Consider the following 21641-nt stretch of genomic DNA (forward strand, 5'->3'; position numbering starts at 1 on the left):
TTAAATATTTAGGTGTAGAACCAATATTGCCTCCCCAAGATAACATGCTCCTGTACAAGCTTTTTGCACGTTCTTGAAAAATGTAGTAATTTGGTAAGTAACTAGTGCAATTCATGAGAGTTCCGAATCCTTTGTCACCACTCCTGAGCCTGCACCAGTGGACAAAACAGAGTAGGGTGGTTTAAGCACCTCTGGGAAGAGATGGATTTTAAAGCTCCCTATCTCATGCTATTAAGACACCTATGTCCATTTCGGAGGGAACAGTACTGGAGGGCTAACCAAACCGCTTGTTCATAGACTGAATATTGGAAACCACGGTTTTCCAACTCTAGAATAGAGTATTATCCAGGCTTCTTCAGATAGTCAACTTTAAAAAAAAATATTCACCCTCCCCTGTCACCCAAGGAAACATATCAGAGAAACAAAGAATGTTTTCTGCTGCTCTCTCATATAGGGTATTTTTTTAAGAAGGGTAAATTGATTAAGGAGCACTACATTGTGCTGTTATACCAGCTAATTTCACACCTGAAACCTCTGCCAATCAAATACCTACATCCATAATGTGAACTTTATACAGAGGGACAGTTCTTAATGTCAAATGACCCTTGGTCATAAGTTCTTGTTTATTTTAGCCAATTGTCTTCCCTTTCTGACAGATAGGAAGAGCACTGAGAGATAAGAAAGCCACTTCAGTTCAGGAGTAAAGTGTTGGCAAATACTCCATAGATGGCATGGTTGATCCTTGAGATGTGTAACTTTTATACAGGAAAAAACTATACTAACCTCAGAGCCAAAAGGACCATATCTGTGACCAGCAGCATCTGGTTGTTCGGAGTAGAAAGCATAAACATAAGGCCTGAAAGAAAGATTTTGTTCAGAATAGTCTGCCTTCAAACACAAAAGAAGAAGAAATTGCCAGGTCATGCTAAGTCAGCCTTTCAACTATTGTTTGCCGTATGTAAAAAATTGTTGCTCAGTCAGATGTTTTTGAAAGTATGATTAAGCAATTAGTTGCCCCAGAACTTCATTAGATATCAGAACACATGCAGGGAAGCACATGGGCACAGTCGGAGGAAGCTCACTCTCCCTTAGTTCGGTAAGAAGGAGAGATCACAGTACCAGCTCACATGGGCTATGCAGTCTGCAGCATGTGAGAACTTGTGTAATAAAAAACATAATTAAGATCTTGACATTTTCCCAAGCCTCAGGGTGCAGCTTCTGCATTTACCACTGCCTAGAAGTTTATTAAGCCACATTAGACTAAGTAGCATAAAACGGCCAACATTAATCCATGTAATTAAATGTTCCCCAATAATCAAAGGACATTCGCATCAGAGGTTTTTTGAGGAGGATTGAAACACTGCTGGTTAAAAGCTAAGAGCTACAAAGAACAGTAATACTGAATGCTGGCAAGAATAATTTTTAACACTAACATTCCATCCGTTTCTGCAGCTCCAGCTACTTTTAAAGAGAAGATAAGTTAGCAGTTTACAAAAAAGAACACTACATGGAATTACCTTTCATTGTCTGGTAGGGTTAGCCACTGCAGTATTGTTAATATTCTGCGTTCATGGGGGATGACACTAGACCACAAAAGAAAAATAGGGTTAGTTATTGTTGTGTACAGAGAAGATAATCATTAGCTATACCATGAGCTGCATCCAACACCATAATCAGGACCTATCATGGACAAGCCAAATATTCTTTTTTTGCTCATTAACATTCAAATTTCATTCCCATTTTCCAACTCAAGTTACTGCAAATCTCCTGCAACTCCATGTATTATACTGAAAAGATAGTCCAATTAACCTCTATTTCTCATTTGAGCCACCACTCTCAAGGAAATGGTTCATTTGTCTACTATCCTATGTAACAGTGGATAAGGACCCATTCCTGCAAACTTTTATTCATGTGAGTAGTCCTTGTTCATAACGGTAGTTCTACTGAAGTCAACAGTATTGCCAGCCTAAGTAAGGACTACTCACATTAATAGCATTTACATGATCTGCTCCCACTACTACTGGGACTTTTCAGCTTGGAAAAGAGAGGAGTAAAGGGGATATGATAGCGGTCTATAAAATCATGACTGGTGTGGAGAAACTAAATAAGGAAGGGTTATTTACTCCTTCTCTGAACACAAGAACTAGGGGTCACCAAATGAAATTAATAGGCAGCAGGTTTAAAAACAAATAAACGGAAGTATTTCTTCACACAACGCATAGTCAACCTGTGGAACTCCTTGCCAAAGGATGTTGTGAAAGCCAAGACTATTACAGCTCAAAAAAGAACTAGATAAGTTCATGGAGGATAGGTCCATCAATGGCTGTTAGCCAGGATGGGGAGTGATGTGTCCCTAGCCTCTGTTTGCCAGAAGTTCATTTCCCTCTGAAGCACCTGGCTTGACCACTGTGGGAAGACAGAATACTGGGCTAGACAGACCTTTAGTCTGACCCAGGGTGGCCATTCTTATGAAGTTATTAGAAAGGCTCACATTGACTTTAGTGGGAACTGAATCAGGGTTTAAATTGGTATGAACCATTTATCCCTCAGATATGTACCCCCTTGGGGTTCAGAGAGCATGGCCCTTTAAATCTTTTTCCCTGAGGGGAGAAGTGCTGATTGTTCCAGAAGGAGGAAGTGCTGTTAGGGGGAGGTGGAGCAGAGAAGGGGAGAGCAAGTGTGTGTGTCTCTGGACATAAAGGGCTGCAGCAAGCAGGCCCTCACAGAGTGAAGCAGCCAAGAACCTGCCTGAAGCCTGGGAAGGACAAAGCGGCCGGTCAGGGAAACCCCAGGACAGGAGCAGAGGGGAAGCACTGTGTTGGGGAGGAATCGCCCGAGGAGGACGACAGACCGGAGCTGGACCCAGTATCGCTGCTGCCCAGAGCTGTCTGAGGCCGTGAGTACTGGGGCTTGTGACTTTGCATTGGTAATAAAGAGGGAGGTGGTTAGCTAGGTAAGTGAGGAGGTGGTCACTCGGTGTGGCTTTGCAGAGAGTGGCAGAAGGCGGCACTGGAGGGGTTTGTTGGGGCAAGTTTACTGGCGCCAAATATGATCAGGAGCACCTAAGACTCACCACTGGACTGGAACTTTGCCCAGGACTCTTGAACTCTGTGCAGACACATTGCTTGGCACCTGCCCTTTCAGACTGTGCTACCACTGGGCCTATGGGGACTTGTGTTGAATGCAACCCTGTTTTACTGCTCCCCCTATAATTCCCCATGTTGCTTTTCCCCCTCTCATCCCTCTGTGAATAAATATTTCCCTTTCCTATATTCATTGTACTCTTCTGGTGTGTGCATGTTCACTCTGGGGGGTTTGGAGCAGGTGCCCTGGGGTAGAAGGGACTTTCCCTGCTGCATTCCTACATGCGCCTTCTCTTGGCCAGAGCTGCTTGCAGAGCAGAGTCCATCTTGGCCACAAGGGCACTAAAGTTACAGATGCACTTAGAATGCCGTCATTCAATCAGCACCATGACGCTCACAATTTTGAAACTCTTATTCTGCTAAAACCTCCTTAAGAATACTGAGACTTCCCAGTTGGATAGCGAGACTAATATCTACTAGAAGACGAATTTTTAAATAGAGTTGTTAATCTTTAAAATGTCTCATCTTTTTGTATTAAAAGACAAAAAGCTATATAAAACTGGAGTTAAGATGTATATTGGTAATTTAAGGGTATAAACATTAGAGAGATGTAATTTATCACAAAAACAAGCATTACAAATCTTAACTCTGAATTTCTTGGATTAAGTTTAAAAGAAGTCCCAACATTCTAAGGTATGGAAATGCACAGTTCAGACACCCAAACAGCCATAACTGTGCACGGTGTCACTACAGGGCAATGATCACACAATTAGGTTACACAATTATGCACTAGTCATAATCTGGAACCACAGACACTAACTGTTAAAGCAGCATTTCTCTTTTTGGCTCATGGTTTCACTACATGGCTGTCCCCCTATGCTGTCAAAGTCCACAATAGGTGATTGAATTCTCTGTAGTACAACACTCAGCAGCTTCTCCTGTACAAGTAAATTGCAGTTACGAAGAATAGAGAGGGGAAAAAAATTACCATTAATCCTAATGGTAATTTTTCCTCAAATTCCTCAAAATATAGTGAGTTTATCTATATGGCAAGTTTAAAGAGTCTGCATCCTCCATTATGTAAATCATTTCGGAATAATAAAGGGTTTGCTAAATTTCTTAAGGGATGACTTACAAATTCTCAAACAACAACGTTAATTCTGGACCCAGAAGTGCACACGCTATAATTCTGGGGAGCATACGCACTCTTCAGACATAGTGGCTGAATCTTTACTTCCAGAATTATTTCAAGTTTGCATTTTTAATTATGAAACAACACAATAGATTCAAAATACTGAGAATTACTTAAAATCATTAGTCACCCTGCCCAGTGTGACTATTTAGTGGTAGCATATTTTCCTAACAGACAAGGAAAATAAGTGAGGTCCCTTGCTCCTAAACCAGCAAGTTAGAACTCCATGCAGATTGGGGTGGGGGCATGGCAGAGGGAGCTCCTGTCTATCACAGACATTTTCATAGCTGTCACAGATCTAAGGGGTCTCATTCTTTCTTAAGAGTAGGCCCTGCAGCCTCACCACTTCAGAGGCTAAACCTCTAAGCTTCGGCACTCCTGCTTCACACCATGAGCTCTGCCCAACACCACCTGAGAAACTCCTAGACCTTATCCACACTGCCACTTTACAGTGCTGAAACTGTCTCACTAAGGGGTGTGAACCCCCCCGCCCCCAAATGCGATGCAAGTTTCAGCACGGTAAAGTCGCAGTGTAGACAGTGCACCAGCGCTGGGAGCCGCACTCCCAGCACTGGTAGCTACTCCCCTCATGGGGGTGGCTTTTTACAGCACTAGGAGAGCTCTCCCCCAACACTGGTGCCACAACGTTGGTAATGAAGACATACCCCTAGTCAGAGACTTTTACTCTCTTCAGGGACACAGGCACCTCAGCAAGTATTTGCAGTTACACCAGGCAGCCTTTCCAAAACAAAGCAGAGTTTATGAGTCAACTGGAACACAGCACTGGAAGTCCTTAGCACAGAGAAGCATAGTTCATCTGGCGACACCAGAGCAATCTGCCAGCCATGCTGCTATGGACTCCATTTCAATCTCTGTGTCCCTTTGTCTGCCCAAGGTGACAGCAGTCCAGCCTTTCCCAAAGGTCACCTCTCAGACCTTTGTTCTTGAGCTGGCCTCTGTTCAGCTTTCCTGCTGAGAGGTTGGGAGAAAACCTCCTTCCTCTTGGTTGTTGATTGCTAGATGTCAATGTACTGTCCACCAGGGATTTCCATGGTCTTCCCAGATTTTCCATTGACATTGGTGAGCCTCAGCCAATCCTTTAATGACGCAGTAAGTCCACCACAGACATCTGGGCAACACACACACTTCATGCCTCCTGCACTGCCCCAAGAGCAGATTTAACCCAGTAGCCCCCACTGGGTAGGAATGCAAAATACAGAGGGAAACTGAAGCACATATAGGATTCATAAAAAAAGATGACAGAAAATTCCCATTTCATCAAAATAGCACATATCACTGTGATATTCAAAATTAAAGAGCACAATTCTGGTGGAAGCCTTTAATCAAAAAACGGGAAAGAACCATTTAATATTTCAATCTGAACATAGTCTGCTTTCTTCCAGCAAGGAGTTCCACGACAGGACCTCTGCTGCCAAAGTTTGGCAGAAGAAAGAAAACGGGGTGATCTCACTTCACACTAGTAATCCTTCAAAGCTCAGAAATGATACTTATCCAGCCATTTTCAGATAGAAAGATGGCTGGCTGAATGCGGGATTAGGCAGTAAACAAGAAAAACAGCAGGGAGCCTCAGAATGGTCTTCTGGATTGGAGCAAGGGGAAGAGGATAATTTATCCAAAACATGAAACAATTTGTCTTTTAAAAATGACTGTCCATTTGAGGAGGAAATTTCTGAATTAGTTAGGCTGCACTGCTGGCACATTTTCATTATACCAAAATGCTGTAAGTGCTTGGAGGGCAGAAGAGGCTCCTATAAACACCTATCACATCCAAGAGTTAAAAGAATATGTTGCTGATAAGGCCTGGTCTACACTTTAAAAAGTTAGATTGACATAGCTATGGCATTCAGGGGTGTGAAAGATGTACACAGCTGAGCCCATTAGCTCTGCCAACTTAACCCCTGCTGTAGACGCAGCGAGGTTGACAAGACTACTTCCTTTGACCTAGCTATGGGAAAGTGGAATTCCTACAGCAACCAGGAGGGAGGGGAGAACTACACAACAGGCATTTAGAGAGATAAAACTACAGTACCATAGCTGTGCCACTGTAGCGCCTATAGTCTAGACATGGAGTGAGACTAAGCTGCCAGATAATTATATTGCTCAACTTTAGCTGAATGTTAACAACACAACCACACTTATTTTCAACTCAGGAGCCCTGCACAAAGAGGTCTTCAAGATCTGGACCAAGGTAAATATTGCATTGTAATATATTATTTAACAAAATTATAAAGAAACCACAGTGGGAGGCGGGAAGTGGGGTGGGAGGGGTTAAAAAAAAAAGGCAGTTTTCTTTGACTGGGAAGATATTGAATGTTTAGAGCCAGGGAAACTAATGAACATTTACTTACACCAAATTAAGTCTGAATTATTTGCTACAGGTCTCCAGAAATAAAGGTCACTTACACAGACCAGAAGAATGTCCCAGCTTTCACCCCTTGCTTGGTAGCAGTAATCCATATCTAATGAGGAAAATATAAAAGGATTATAATAGTACTCAAGTCTTGATTTAAAAAGGGAAATTAAAGCAAACTTTTTCAAAACATGTTTTCCTACCATAAACAAGAAAGTAAAGTGTAGCCTTTAGAATCCCATCTCATATTTGAGCATTTGTAAGAAGACATGCTGTTCTATACAGATTTTGGGGAAGTGAATTATTGTTTAGTCAGCCATGCTGAGGTATGCAGTGTTATAGCCAAGTGATCCCAGGATATGAGAGAGTGTGTTAGTAAGGTAATATCTTTTATTGGACCAACTTCTGTTGGAGAGAGAGAGAGACAAGCTTTTGAGCTTACAGAGCTCCTCTTCAGGTCTGGGAATTATGAAGAAGAGCTCTATGTAAGCTCAAATTGCTTGTCTTGTGGGGAAGGATAGCTCAGTGGTTTGAGCATTGGCCTGCTAAACCCAGGGTTGTGAGTTCAATCCTTGAAGGGGCAATTTAGGGATTTGGGGATTGGTCCTGCTTTGAGCAAGGGGTTGGACTAGATGATCTCTTGAGGTCCCTTCCAACCCTAATAATCTATGATTCTAACATAGATCCTAAAGTCTTTGCATGTCTCTCTCACCAACAGAAGTTGGTCCAATAAAAGATATTACCTCACCCACCTTGTCCTGCAGCCATGTGGAGGGTCAGATTACACTTTTCTTCTATTTCACCTTAAATCTCCATTATTACTCTTTAACAGGGAGGGATGTAGCTGTGTGGCCTACATGAGGCATTTCTAGCCATTGTAGCCATCAAAGGACAGCAATATCCATCTTGGCCTCTTTCTGATCAAAACTAGGAGAACACATTTAGCAAACCTCTGTCAAAAATGTGTTACTCAAACTAGAAGACCTGCTTGGAAGATTTATTTATTAATATACCAACCAACCACATTTTGTCTGAACAAGAAATAGTTCCCAATGGCCATGTATTAGAAAATACCTTTCTTAACTCTGAACCTTCTGTGTCAATATATGTTCATCCTGATCTTAAAGATGGTTGCCTGTGCATGAATTATTCCATAGCCACATCCTGCGTTTTCTGCACACATCTTACTTTAGTCTTAACTGAACTAATTTAATTAAGTGTTGAAGTGCTATGACAATGGAGATTTTTATATTGGAGACTACTGTTGTTAAACATTTAACCTAGGTATATTGTTGTTCTCATTACACAATGATATTAATAAGCAGCTTCACTCCTCCTTTCAATCCACTTTTCTCCCCTTGAAAAGCTCCATAGTTGATGCCTGCACCCACAATGCCTCCAAACCTTATTTCTCAATTTTTTTTGTCTCTTTACTGTTTATTTTATTTACAGTCCAAAACAAGTGGTTACACCTGCCTATTGTTGGCCAGAAAATAAAGATCAAGTCCTCCAACAGTAGCTAAAAGTTTTTTTACCAATCCTAACTATGAATACTGCTGAATCTAACCATGACCTTGTCTATTTCTAGGTAGTGATTCTAAGCACATGCACCAAGAGAGACACCCTCCTTCTGACCAAGTAGCTTTGACAGACTAATGATTAAGACTGGCACACTTTGCCAAGGCATCCTGCATATTAGCTGAGAGGTTGATAGTTGGTTTTAATTCTGATCCTCTGCCCAGCGTCTTTACGAAAGTCCTGCTGAATTGCTTGGAATAGGAGACTTAATGCACAAGACCTGTCTACTTTTCAGTGTTATGCTCACGTGAAGCCTGGTTCTGAAAACCCTGTGTGTGAGAGACGCCCACTGAAGTCCATGGGACTTCTACATTTAACAGCCTTACAGGACCAAGTTTAAGATGTGACAAGAGACAGCCCAGCAGAGTTAAATCCTCTATATTATAACTGTTCTGTGAATAGATACAAAGGTAGCAGGGGCAGTAGCAGTACAAGCTTCCCCACACTGTACTCGAGCAACCTGTCCTATCACGGAGAAACTAGTTCTGCCTCCATGCCTACCTAACATTGCAGTCTCACCAATTATATTGGTATTGGAACATGGACTCAGTAGATCGAAATTAGTCCAACAACTCCTCAAACAACGAGCACTCAGAAGTCATTAAAGACTAACTACCCATACAGTCAATATTTGAACTGACTCCTTATGGAAAGGGAAGAGGGTCTCAATCAGTTTCTTATCCTTGGCAGACTACCGTCACGACCTTGTAACATAAATTTAGCTCTGTGCTACACCGACAATAAAATATTATAGGATCATTTGAAAAACTACTTTGGTTTATTTTTGTAGAACTAAAAGGAAAAAGCTTTCTGTCATGCAATTTCATGCCCAGATCCACAACAACAAAAAGTTGGATGCAATATTTCAGGGCATCTGAAGGGGAGATTGCATGGTCATCATATAGATGCGGAGTTTAATATTAAACACCAAACCAAGTTTAGTATTGAAGCAGACATATTAGACTGAATTCATTGCCCTGAAAGAGCAGGATATAATTCCCCCCCCCCCCCAACGGATAACATAATATAATTAAATGGACATTACAAATGATTTTATCCTAAATGCCAATTGACAACAAAAATAAGGCGGACATCCTATCCCTCCCTCCCTCCCTCCCGAACAGCAAGACTTGAGGACGAAGCATAAAGGGTTATCTTTGAACGTCCTCCCTTGCTGGTTTGTGTCACAACTTTAAAGTTATATAAACCTCAAAGTTCCTGTAATGTACCTATAAATTTAAATGTATTTTACAATCCTCTCTGGCTAGCATGTTTGTTCAGGTCAGTTATCCCAAAGTTTGCTGTGTTTGGTTTTGCAAGGTCAGCACCATTTGTGAGTTTAAGTCATTTATTTGCTATATGTAAATACATCAGTTTTAGCTGCTAGTGGAAATCATATTATGTAACATGCATGTACCTTATATCACACCACACCACAGCCTGCATTGCAAACTATAGTAGGTCTACAATATTAAAGTGCCCTACTAGCACAGAGGGGAGAGGAACAACATTCCAACATTATCCAGTATTCCCTATTACTGTATATCACAAGAATTAGAGTATGTTTAAATTTCTCCAGTGCAGAAAAGTCTGTTGTATTAAGGACCCAAAGATTCAGCTCTAGTGCAACAGCCAGGACCCAAATCCAGCTGAGAAGATAATATGACACTGTAAACATGCAAAATACTTTAATGCCTTTAAATACCTCTGAATTAAATACCTCTTTTCTTTTTATTAAGAGGTAGACACAAAGAGGTTAAGCGACTTGTTCAACGTTACACAAGATATCAGTGGCAGCACCCAGGAACAGAACCTAGGAGCCCTCAGAACTCCCAGTCTCCTGGTCAAACTGCTAGACAACACTTCCTTTGTGTATGTACATTATTACAAGGAAAATCAGTTGGCATGGCTCCTGGACTAGATTGTGAAAGCCAGCAAAGCGCAACATCTATCTACTTTTAATCTCTTGTGGAAAAATAAGTTCCAAATCGCTTCATAAAGCTTGCCCAGTATTTGTTGCATTATGAAAGAACGAGCAGAGGCAAATCCTAGGCCAAGGCCAATATAAAGTAAATGCACTGCATTTTGGCTCTTGTGGGATCGCTGTGCAAACACTTCTTCTGCAGGCTGGCCAAGGAGGGAAATTCTGGTCAGAAGCAGAGGTACTGTATACACCATCGCGGTTGAGGAGAGGCGAAGCCTGGGTGGGAAATCCCTTTCTCATTAAGAAACGGGCTGCGAGGGGTGGGGGGAGATTGCACAGTAACTTACAGGGTTTCTGAGGTAAATAAATGCATTCAAATTTGGTACAACTATGTAGAATTAAAACCATAGCTGTTTCATATGTATCTACTACCAAAAGGTAAAATATACATTAACCCCTTCCCTACCATGCACCCTTTATCTGACTGAGATAATTATGTGACTAAGGCTGTGGCTACACTTAGCACTTCAAAGCGCTGCCGCTGAGCGCTTTGAAGCGCTAAGTGTAGTCAAAGCACCAGCGCTGGGAGAAAGCTCTTCCAGCGCTGTCCGTACTCCACCTCCCTGTGGGGAATAACGGACAGCTCCCAGCGCTGGGGCTTTGACCACACTGGCGCTTTGCAGCGCCGCAATTTGCAGCTCTGCAGAGGGTGTGTTTTCACACCCTGCTGCAGCGCTGCAAATTTGTAAGTGTAGCCAAGCCCTCAGAGTAGTTTAGCACAATTGCCCTCTGGCACAGTCAGACGTTTTTGGTGCCAGAAAGCTGTTACCTAGTAATTGGCTGAGACAGGGTCAGACAAACAGGGTGGATTTGCCAATGTAAAGCCAAAAAAAGTTGCTTATGGAATTAAGTTCTTATGGATATCCATTTTCCCCCTATTGACCATGAAGTAACAGGAAAATATTTTAAACGATTGACAGTCCTTTTAAAATAGAAAGGCTGGATGCAGCTTCCTGCAGATCCCCATCTCTCTCCTTTTATCAATACTGTTTCTAGGTTGGTTGCAAGAGACTATTTGAGTCAACTATGATCTCTTTATTCCCTCAGGGAATATTCCAGCTGCCTCCATACTCCCAGTCCCTGCTAGCCTGAGCTTGATCCTTTGATAGCCAATACAACATATTCCTATTAAACAGGCAAATCTGATTTGTTTCAAAAATAGAGATTGCTTAGATGTAGGACTTGCTATATACCCCTGAAACTGACATTTCTAATCTGTGTAGTACTTGAGCCTAATGTCTAGGGAATATAAACATAGCATTAAGACACAACATGTATTTCAGTGACTCATTAATATACAGCAGCTAAGAGTAAGGAGGCGGTTTAGGAACATGATGTTCTTTTTGGAGCCTCAGCTGGCCAGCAGCACAGTTCAGGGCTTCTCACCAGGCCCTTTTGAACTCTTACTTCAAGTTAAAAACACACAACCCAAGAATTGTTAAATGCTTCCAGTCTCAATTTAAAGTGAAAGTAAAACGTCAGGAAAAGCCAGCCAGCCATGACACAGGGGACAAATCCAGGCTAATGGCCAGAAACGCTACAAAAAAGAGCCTATGCGGTGTACTGCGGTTTTTAATACAGCCATGATTTAAAAGTTAGTGGACAAAAAGTTGGAAAAATACAATGCCTTTTTTGGAAGAAAGCATGGGCCTACTGATTCCTTCACTGCAGGATAAATGGTATTCACCCATTTGAGTTTACGCTTGAAAAACAGGAAGTTTAAAAACTTCTACAAATCAGATTTGGCATTGAATGAAGATTTTGAGCTTCATTAAAAAAAGATCAGTGCTGTACACTGAAAATGAAGCTTTTAAGATTATAAATCATCCAGAAGGGTTTATCCTCTCCCAAGAGAGGCTCTAAAACAGTGGCAAATTTCTCTGGCCCATGACAAAATCCTGCCATAGGTCCTGGAGATCCAGCACACTTTTCATTTTTATTACCCATTTCTATTCGATTTTTTAGACAACTTATTCCTGTAGTGTAGCAGATGCATTGGTTGACGAGGGAAGGGACTGGTCTACCAACAAGGCTATGTGTGATTTTCATGGTTGATAGACCATATAAACTATTCTACACAAGAAAAATACACCATCTGATCAGTATTTTCAACAATGAGTATGGCTTTGATTACTGGTTAAGAGACATTTTAGATTTGTTCTTATGGTTAGACTAGAGGTCAAAACACTGAGAAGGGAACTGCGAGCATCAAGAATCAGATTTTTAGTTCCTCCTTTGAGACCACTGGCCCAGATGCCCACTATTTCTATGTGGATATCAGCTAGGGGTAAAACAGATTTTATTTGCACACAGATGGTACCATGTGCCACCTTTTTAATAAATAATAATCATAATAATAATAAAATCTTGTTTTCAGTACTCTGAGAACTAGTTGCTGAATTCACATGATCAGGTTTTAAATGCTACTTACTGTATGCCCTGAAGTATTTACAAAAACTTGCATAGTTTTTCTTTTTTACATGCCCTCAAGTTACCTTCTGATAAATACTCCCTTGGAAATAAGAGATGAGTTATCTGCCAAATCCCACTGATTTCACAGGGTGATCTGCGTGTGTTCCCATGAGATGCTGATCACTAAAGTGAACTTTTTAATGATAATTATTACACAATCATCCAAAGGCTGCATTGAACCAATTCTCTACCCTACCATTCCAGCCAGAATAGGTTATTTCTGAACCATACACAATTCAAGTCACCCTGCCCCATAATGCCATAATCTAAAGCATGTAATGCTCAGGAAGCTTGCCCTGACATACACATTTAGTTTTTCTTTATCTTATTCCTAATTTCACTCTACCACCTTGAACAATTCAGCTCCCTCATTGAGTTTTACATCCACCGAATATTTAGAGAATGCAGTAGGCTGACTCTGGGTGGGAGCAGGACTAAGCTATAGAATACTTTTTACTTATATAGAGTTGTAGAATATCTTTCCTCAGCAACACCTTTCACCATTTGTATTTTGCTGGCTGCTCTCTAAATTTCCTTGAATTTGCTAAAAAGATTAAACTCTGAGGTATCCAAAACTGTATTTGATATTCTGGTGACCTCACCAGTGGCAGGCAGAAAGGGTCCCTTCCACCCTGCTTATGTAATGCCTTTATACATGTAGATTAAGAGTCATTTGGGTTATTTTGGCCATCTTATTTTCCACCCTCTCCACTGCTGGGTCTCTGTCAGGGTTACTGCTTTCACAAGCCTCTCCTCCCTCATTGAGTATCTGTGGTTTGGGGTTTTCCCTCCCTTATATATTAACTTGCATTTTTCCAGGTAGGTTTCAATTTTTTATTTTATTCATGCTTTTTTTTTTTTTAAACTTCTCTAGATCAATCACATTATTTCAGTATCCTCAATAGTGTTTGCAACACCGGCCAGTGCCATCTGAGAGTTTAACTCCGTCAGGACATTAGTTGTTCCATAACTCCCCCATAATCATGTCACTACCATTTCTCACGGCCCTGTGTTTAGACTCGAGTCTTCAGCCACTTTTTATTGCCAGTAACAATATTCTGAGACACATTTGCAAGAACTAGCCGGTATATCCCACTCGACACAGCAGGTGATGTGGCATCTACAGTGCTAAGTCAATCTACAGCACTTAAGTGGTCTTTCATATTCAAGCACTGTATGAAGCCAGGCCCTGTCTTTTACATATTTCCCATTTTGGAATAAAAAAAAGTGGTGGCAAATATTTAGATGGCACCTAATTCTCATTGAATTTCAATGCAAAATAACTGCTTTGAGGTCCCTTTGAAAACTACAGCCTTACAGCTGAAGAACTACTGGCCCAGGGTAAAGGTCCAAGGCTAGTTTAAAATTCAAGATCCGATGTTTTTCTTGGGAGATATGATCTTGTTCAACTGGAGCATGAATTAATTCAGGCAAGTGTTATGCAGGAGGTCAGAGTAGGTGATCATGACTGTCCCTTTTGTCTTAACATTCAGAGTGTGTGCGTGTGTGTGTGAGAGATGTTACAAATGTTCCATCAGTCACACACACACACACACACGTGTGTGTGAGAGAGAGAGAGAGACTGACTGATGGAACATTTGTAACATCTCTCTCTCTCTCTCACACACACCCACCCACCCACCCCAGAACTTGTGGTGTATTGAGGACTGGGTTGGACTTGCAAATCACTTTTAAAGTTGGGGGGAGGGGTTTCCTGGTCCTGCTCACAGGCCAGAGGGCTCTGTAGAAAAGTGTGAAAGCAGAGCCAGTCTGAAATAAAAGTCCATTTAAAGGTAAGCAACATGAGTTTTGTCTCACTGCCTTAGGGAGCAGCCTGTTCACTCTCTCTCTGACTCTGGGGTCTTGTGTATTATCGTTCTGAATTCTAAGAAATAAAAGTAGCACTGTGTTACAACCTTCCAACAAGAGTATATGTTTTTATCTAATTCTGTGTGTGTATATATGTTTATAACAGAACTAAAACCTGACAAACTTGTAATGTGTAAATTAAAGGGAAACACTATAAAAACCATAGAACTGTATGGCCAGAAGGGACATCGAGAGATCTAGTCCAAGGATACTCAGATCTCAGTAGTTCAGGAGCAAAAGTTGCTATCAACATTCCCAAGAGAGTCACAATAGTGTGAATTCATTATTTCATTTACTATTTTATACACATACACATATAGACACACAATATTATTCTCACAGAAAAATGACTGACCAAGTGTTATTTTGGAACATAGTACCCAGAGTGATTAATAATTAAATCACACAGTGTTTTAATATCACATGCTACAAAGAGCCACAGGAGACACATTAAAAAGCCACATGTGGCTCACGAGCCTCAGTCTTAGTATCACTTTTCTAGTCCATTCCCCTACAGTGAGGCAGAATTACATATACTTTGGACATGCGCCACACTCTGAAAATATACTGATTTGAGTTAAACTGTGCTGCCTAAAACAAGATATTTCTAACTACATCTAGTTCATACTTATCAGCAAGAGCCATGTTGCATAATCAATGGTTTTACTATTCTGAAAAGCGAGAGCCAACTCAAAAGTTACATTAAAATGACAGAAGCTGGGCCAGATGTCAGGAGATTAGGTTAAAATTGTTCACAGATGTACTTTTATTGCTACTATTATTGGCTGTATTCCAAAGCAGAGGAGAGGAAAAAAAAGTCTGAAACTTACTGGTTGACCTCCCCACCATCTGTGATTGAATTTCTCTCGCCCTCGAAGACTGAAGCTGGCATCAAATACAGGGTCATACATTGAATTGCCAACAATTCCATGTGATTCAGGATAGAGTCCCTTTGTGCAAAAGTAGATTAATTAGTGAACCTTTAGTACATGTAAAATGCAGTTGTGCAGAGTTATCCACAAATACCAGTAAATTCTTTAAGAATGGAAACTGGGTATGCCTGTAATCTTCACCTGAATTAAGAGATTTTAGTTTTAAGATAAAAAAAAAAAGTCTAGTACCTTAGATATTCATTAAAGCAGTATGAGATAATTTGCATACCCTGATCTTGTCTTAAAGCATAGGTACTTCAGCAGTTAGCTACATTAAAGTTTTTTCATACTGGGTGAAATACATTTTTGCCATTTAAGTAAGAAAATAAGTAATAGAAAGATCTTTTAAAGTAGTACTTTCAGTTCATCTTTGTAAAATATTCTGGTGACAGTCAGTGATCCTTTGGTGACAATAATAAATAAATAAATAAATAAATAAATAATATAGTTAGCATTTAAATTTCATCATGTTTTACCTTCAGATTGCTTAGCAAGTGTAACTTATTCCTGAGCACTCCTGACAGATGAGTAAGTATTATTCCTAGCATAAAAAAGAAGGACCTGAGGCAAGTCAGCTAAATGACTTGCATCCAAAGCCACAGTGGGAATTAATGCCAAAGTTGTCATTAGCACACAGGAGTTCCTGGTTCATAGCCCTGCACTCACCCCAGGGCTATTATCAAATATGTGGGACAGATAATAAGCTGGTGTAAATGTGCATAGTTCCACTGACTTAATTTCAGTGGGAAAAACACCACCACCAGATTTACATCAACTGAGGGTCTGTTCTTGTGATTTATTTCCATAAGAACTGTAAGCTGTAGTTACAGAATAGGAGTATGAATCACTTCATTACAGGAGCGGACAGGAAAAAAAAAAGCAGCAGGCTATAATAAATGCTTTGCATTTATACTGCATACTTTATCTAAGAACCTTAAAGTACTTTGATGCTTCCCCCACTCCATTTGAAAAAAGAAAATTAAATACAAAAAGTTACTGACCACGTTAACCAGTTTTTATTGAAAAAATTCCTCCCTCACAATTCCCAAGTTTGTAAGTGATGTGCAAGTCCTTTTAATTATATTCAAGAAATCCCCCTCAAAGACTTACAGTAGCCAGGGTGTACAAGTTAGGGAAGGTTTTTGTAGGATATACAGGTCTCATATAGGGAGAATGTGTTCCACAAGATCCTGAAAGTACAACAGAAAATACAAGTGTTAAAAAGTGGGACTATCATACACTGAAGGCAGAAAGATAGGAAGACCTTTGCTTAATTAACAAATACCAAGAAACATGTTTGAACCTATTTAAACAAACATGACTCTATGGCTTAAGCACAGAGTCCAAAATGCTAAAGCACATGTCTTAAATAGACACGCATGGCCTAAAACATGACACCACTTTCCCTCATACAAAAAGATGGAGAAATAGTTTGGCTATAGATGTATAAAACTAGGTAGATTGAAAGAAAGAAGTGCTTCCCTTTTAATTAGTCCTTCAGATCATTTTCACTCCAAATTTGCCCATTTTAGCAGTAAAGTAACTCCAGAAAATTCATGCTAGTTTCAGGTGACAAACACACGGTATTTATCAGTCTGAAACCGTAATTCCAGAGTTGTCACAGGGAAATTTTCACCAGACTTGCCATTCACATACAGTAGTGTATACAGTTGCTGCTACACGTGTTGAATTCAAGATCAGGTTTGTTTAGCTAACAAAACAAAAAACAAAAAAACTGCACCTGTTCTGGGAGACTCTCCCAAAAAAACAATGCATTTCTGCCATTCTTATATTATTGTTCTGCACTGCTCCAGCCTGTCTCTTTCAGGCCGAATCAAATTGCGCACCATTTAAGCCAATGGGACTTTTGCCATTTGACTTCATTGGGAATAAGAATAGGCCTTTAGATTGTTAGACCTTTGGGCCAGAAAGCCAGCTGTGTTTGATGCAGCTCTTCTACTGCCCAGCACCTTGTTGGTTTATGGTGCTATATAAACAATGAAAACAATATGAGAACAAGAGATTGCCCTGTTTGTTTGTTCTAATAAAACAGATTTACTTACTTAGTTTTTCAATGTTGGGCATGACCTTACTCCCTTTCTTCATGTATGATGCACGGAAGCCATCGACAGAGAAGATGATCAAAGGAGGGCGAACAAAACTGAAACAAAGAGCATGTTAACATACCAAGAGTTGAAAGGAGTATTTCAAAAACTATTTCGTATGCTCATTCAGTTACACTAATGAGAGTTTTAAATACTACAACAGTTAGAAGTCTATACATTTTAGAGTTAGTAGATCAGTATAGTTAGTAATATTTATATTTCAGTAACACCCAGAAGCCCAAAATCAGGCTCACGATCCTATTGTGCTGGTACTATAAAGGCCCATAAAAGACAAGGTCCCTGTCCAGAAGAGCTTACAATCTAAGAAGGTAAGTTATGTACAAAGGGTTGGATAAGAGGAATATGGTCAAATACATACATTTTTACACACATATAATTGCAATTAGAAGAAAAGAAAAAAAAACACACAGACCACAAGCACAAATCCTTTCTGTTTTTGTAAAGAGCAAGGGTCACAGGACATTTAATGTCCACATACAGCCATAGGCGGCGAGTTATATAGGCCCGTGGTGCCCGGGCTCCATCAATGTTCAGGAATGTGGGCCCAGCTCCACCTATGTTTGGGTTATATTTTCAGAGCCATCCCGTCTATAGGACGGACTGGGACAACCACTCCAAGCCCCATGCTTTGGGGGGTCCCCGCGCTTCTGGGAGACACAGGGTTCAGGGCGGCCTGGAGGGTTAGCGGGGGGCTTGGCAGCAGCAAGCAACCCAGCCCCAGACCACTCCACCCCACCCCTTCCCCCCATTCCACTCCTTCCCCAAAGCTTCCACCCCCACCCTGCCTCTTTCCAGCTTCCACCCCCTCCCCCAAGCAATGCCAGGAGCTGGCAGGGCGAGCTGAGGCCAAATTGCTCACTGCTGCTGGTGCCCGGCCTCCCGCTAATCCCCCAGGCTGCCCTGGACCCCACGTCCCCTGAAGCATGGGGCCTAGAGCAGTTGCCCAGGTCCATCCTATGGATGGGACAGCTCTGCTTGGACCTGTTCTGGCTGGGCACCACCAAAAATTTTACAAACCTGGCGCCCATGCGATACAGCATGCAAGAGAGACCAGCTGCTCTAACATGGTAAAGAAGAGGAGTACTCATTTTGTTATTCTTTTGTAGAACAAAGAGCCACATTGCTCCTCTTGAGATGCAAACACAGCCAGGATGTATAAGTATCCCAAAGCTAATGCAGAGGCAGGGAGAGCAACTTCTTCAAAACGTGGGTGCCCAATATTAGGTATCCACAGTGAACTCATTCTTAGGTACCTAAAGTCTTAAGCTCCCATAGCTCTCACTAAAATAAATAGGAGCTGTGGATGCTCGGTATTTCTGTGAAAGAGTCCCCTTATTTAGATAGCTACATCTAAATTTAGACCTCGATTCAGCAAGTTACCTAAGCACATGCTTACTTTTAAACATGTGAAAAGTCCAGGGATGCCAGAACAGGGGTCCATCCCTCTCACATTATACTGGCCAGAAAGAGGAGCGACAGAAGGAGAGGGTAGGGCCTCAGAGAGAAGGGGCAGCATGGGGGCAGGGCCACAGTTTGGGCGCCGGTGGCCCCCACACTTTTAGGGACTTTCCGCTGTGCCTGAAACAGTCCCATTGGGCTCAATGAGACTACACACACGCTTAAAACTATTCATATGCTTAAATATCTTGCTGAATCATGGTCTAAATCAGTTAAGTTTCAGAATCTAATCATAAGCGTGAGAACTATGGGTGCGGGGGGTGCTGCAGGTTTTACGCAGGGCCCCATGCTCGGGGTCCTGGCTGTAGGCCCCTTGGCCCCTCTTCAAGTCCCCTGTCCCAGAACCACAGCCCTGCTCCTGGCCCCAGCTCTGGGAGGGGAGAGAGTGAAGTAAAAAGTTTGGGGATACCAGCTTTACAGTTTCACTGGCTTTCAGCACCGCCACTATAAAAAGTGTTCCAGCGCCACTGAATCTTATTTGTTTTTAAATACCATATAAGACAGGTAACTTTGGATGTAATGTTTAAAGAAAATTGGCCTGAAGGGTGCTCGTATCAGGTCTGATCCAATGCTTATTGAAGTCAAAGGAAAGACTTCCACTAAATTAATTGGGTATTGGTTCAGATGCATACATAAGTAAGTGAAGTGGGAAAGTTTATCAACCTATAGCCGGTGGCTACGATTTAGTCAGCTCTTTTAACACGTCTTCCCCACAACTTCAAAATAAAATGTACTTACCCAGCTGGGCATTCAGGAGATTTTATCTCTTCACAGTCATCATCCACCCAGTGAGTTTCTCCTACATGGAAAGGAATGTCATCATTTTTTAGAACAATTGTCAATACAGTTACAAATTGTACCAGACTACCAAAAAAAACCACCCACATGCCACAAAACAGGTCATACTGTCATACTTTGTGAGCAACATGTTTTTACGCCCATTGCTCTCCTAGGCAATAGTATGAATGTGCTGATTACATGCCAATGTTCAACAAGAACATCGGAAGTACAAATTAGCATCTGTTTAAAGCATGACTTACAATCGGAGTAAAGGGATTTCCTCTTGATCCTATGTGCAAGTTTTCACATGGTTTGAACATTTGAAAGTTCTAGAGCACAAAAGCAGCAACCAGTATGAACGTATAATGCTAACAAATTTAGTTTCATAGCCTAGCTGGAACTGATCCCCTTTTGAACACTGCATGACCACAGTATTGGTTGTGGAGTCAATTATTTTCCACTACATTTTTTGCTACTGTTTCCACTGCACACTCATTGCGACCTGGGACATACTTTGTACTGTTACAGGACAGAAGAAAGTCAGATAATCAGATACTGCTACTTGCTTTATGACATTGGTGTTATTAAAAGGAATTGTACTTCCTCAATTTAAAAAAAAAAAAAAAAGCAGATGCATAGAACACAATTTTGAACAGCGGCAATCCCAATTGGCCCTGATAAGGGAGAGCAAGAGAGACAAAGGAACTCAAGAAGAAGGAGATCTTGGCATAGGCAAGAGATGTGAAGTATTTGTTTGAGTGGAATAAGAATTAAAATCAGAGGGGTAGGTGTGTTAGTCTGGATCTGTAAAAAGCAACAACAACGAGTCCTGTGGCACCTTATAGATTAACAGATGTATTGGAGCATAAGCTTTCGTGGGTGAATACTCACTTTGTCAGGCGCATGTAATAGAAATTTCCAGAGGCAGGTATAAGTATGCAGGCGAGAATCAGGCTGGAGATAACGAGGTTAGTTCAATCAGGGAGGGTGAGGCCCTTTTCTAGCAGTTGAGGTGTGAACACCAAGGGAGGAGAAACTGCTTTTGCATCCGAAGAAGTGGGTATTCACCCACGAAAGCTCATGCTGCAAAACGTCTGTTAGTCTATAAGGTGCCACAGGATTCTTTGCTGCTTCTACAGAACCAGACTAACACGGCTACCCCTCTGATACTTGACACTGCTTTTGTAGTTGGCTAGCCTCTCTTGGTGTTCGTCTAACAAAGTAGGTATTCACCCACGAAAGCTCATGCTCCAATACATCTGTTAGTCTATAAGGTGCCACAGGACTCTGTTGCTTTTTATAATAATTAATTAGAGTACATTTAATTAATTACATTTAATAGTAAAAGAAAAGTAAATTTGTAACCAATAATATGGAGATGCTGTTCTTATGGAAAGGTCACTCCTGTAACGGTGCCATGGTCACAGAGCTCTTTTGTTATTGGCTGGCTAAATGAAGACTATGTTCTATGTACATTAAAACAAGAGATGGCTTTAACTACTTGTTCTGTCCTATCTTTCTAAGGAAAGGCACCTCAAAAGGCAGGAACTGGGAACTACACCCAGCATTTAACCACAATTAATCTGCTAGGGTTTCTTCAGAGTTGGGAAGAATGCAATCTGCTAAAACTTGCTGGAGGAGGCATATTTAGTTTTCCTTCCCCACTGCATAACTGGAGATGAGGAAGTAGTCTCTGCACTCAGTGACGCTGGTATGTATCTGAACTATCCTCCTCGCCTTCCGAATGTATGGAGTTGCTTGGCAGAAATGAAGTGGGGAAGAAAACGAAGATTCCA

General features: G+C 41.2%; 1 protein-coding gene and 1 long non-coding RNA gene across 8 annotated transcripts in view; one reads left to right on the forward strand and one right to left on the reverse strand.

Moving 5' to 3' along the window:
• ENPP2 (ectonucleotide pyrophosphatase/phosphodiesterase 2) overlaps positions 1-21641 on the reverse strand; it is a 100367-nt gene that overhangs the window by 36551 nt on the left and 42175 nt on the right. For all 7 annotated transcript variants that reach the window (XM_039522716.1, XM_039522717.1, XM_039522719.1 and 4 more), the window contains exons 5-11: positions 19804-19864; positions 17545-17642; positions 16592-16671; positions 15380-15499; positions 6700-6755; positions 1518-1583; positions 784-856 (exon numbers count right to left, since the gene is read on the reverse strand). In XM_039522716.1, the coding sequence (XP_039378650.1) occupies positions 784-856; positions 1518-1583; positions 6700-6755; positions 15380-15499; positions 16592-16671; positions 17545-17642; positions 19804-19864 (554 nt within the window). The remainder of the gene's footprint in view (positions 1-783; positions 857-1517; positions 1584-6699; positions 6756-15379; positions 15500-16591; positions 16672-17544; positions 17643-19803; positions 19865-21641) is intronic.
• LOC120397160 lies at positions 2728-8967 on the forward strand. Its single transcript, XR_005593696.1, has 3 exons — positions 2728-2896; positions 5679-6484; positions 8235-8967. It is a non-coding gene; the product is annotated as an uncharacterized LOC120397160 (long non-coding RNA).

The sequence above is a fragment of the Mauremys reevesii genome, linkage group 2 (assembly GCF_016161935.1).
Source record: "Mauremys reevesii isolate NIE-2019 linkage group 2, ASM1616193v1, whole genome shotgun sequence".
NCBI classification, from domain to species: domain Eukaryota; kingdom Metazoa; phylum Chordata; order Testudines; family Geoemydidae; genus Mauremys; species Mauremys reevesii.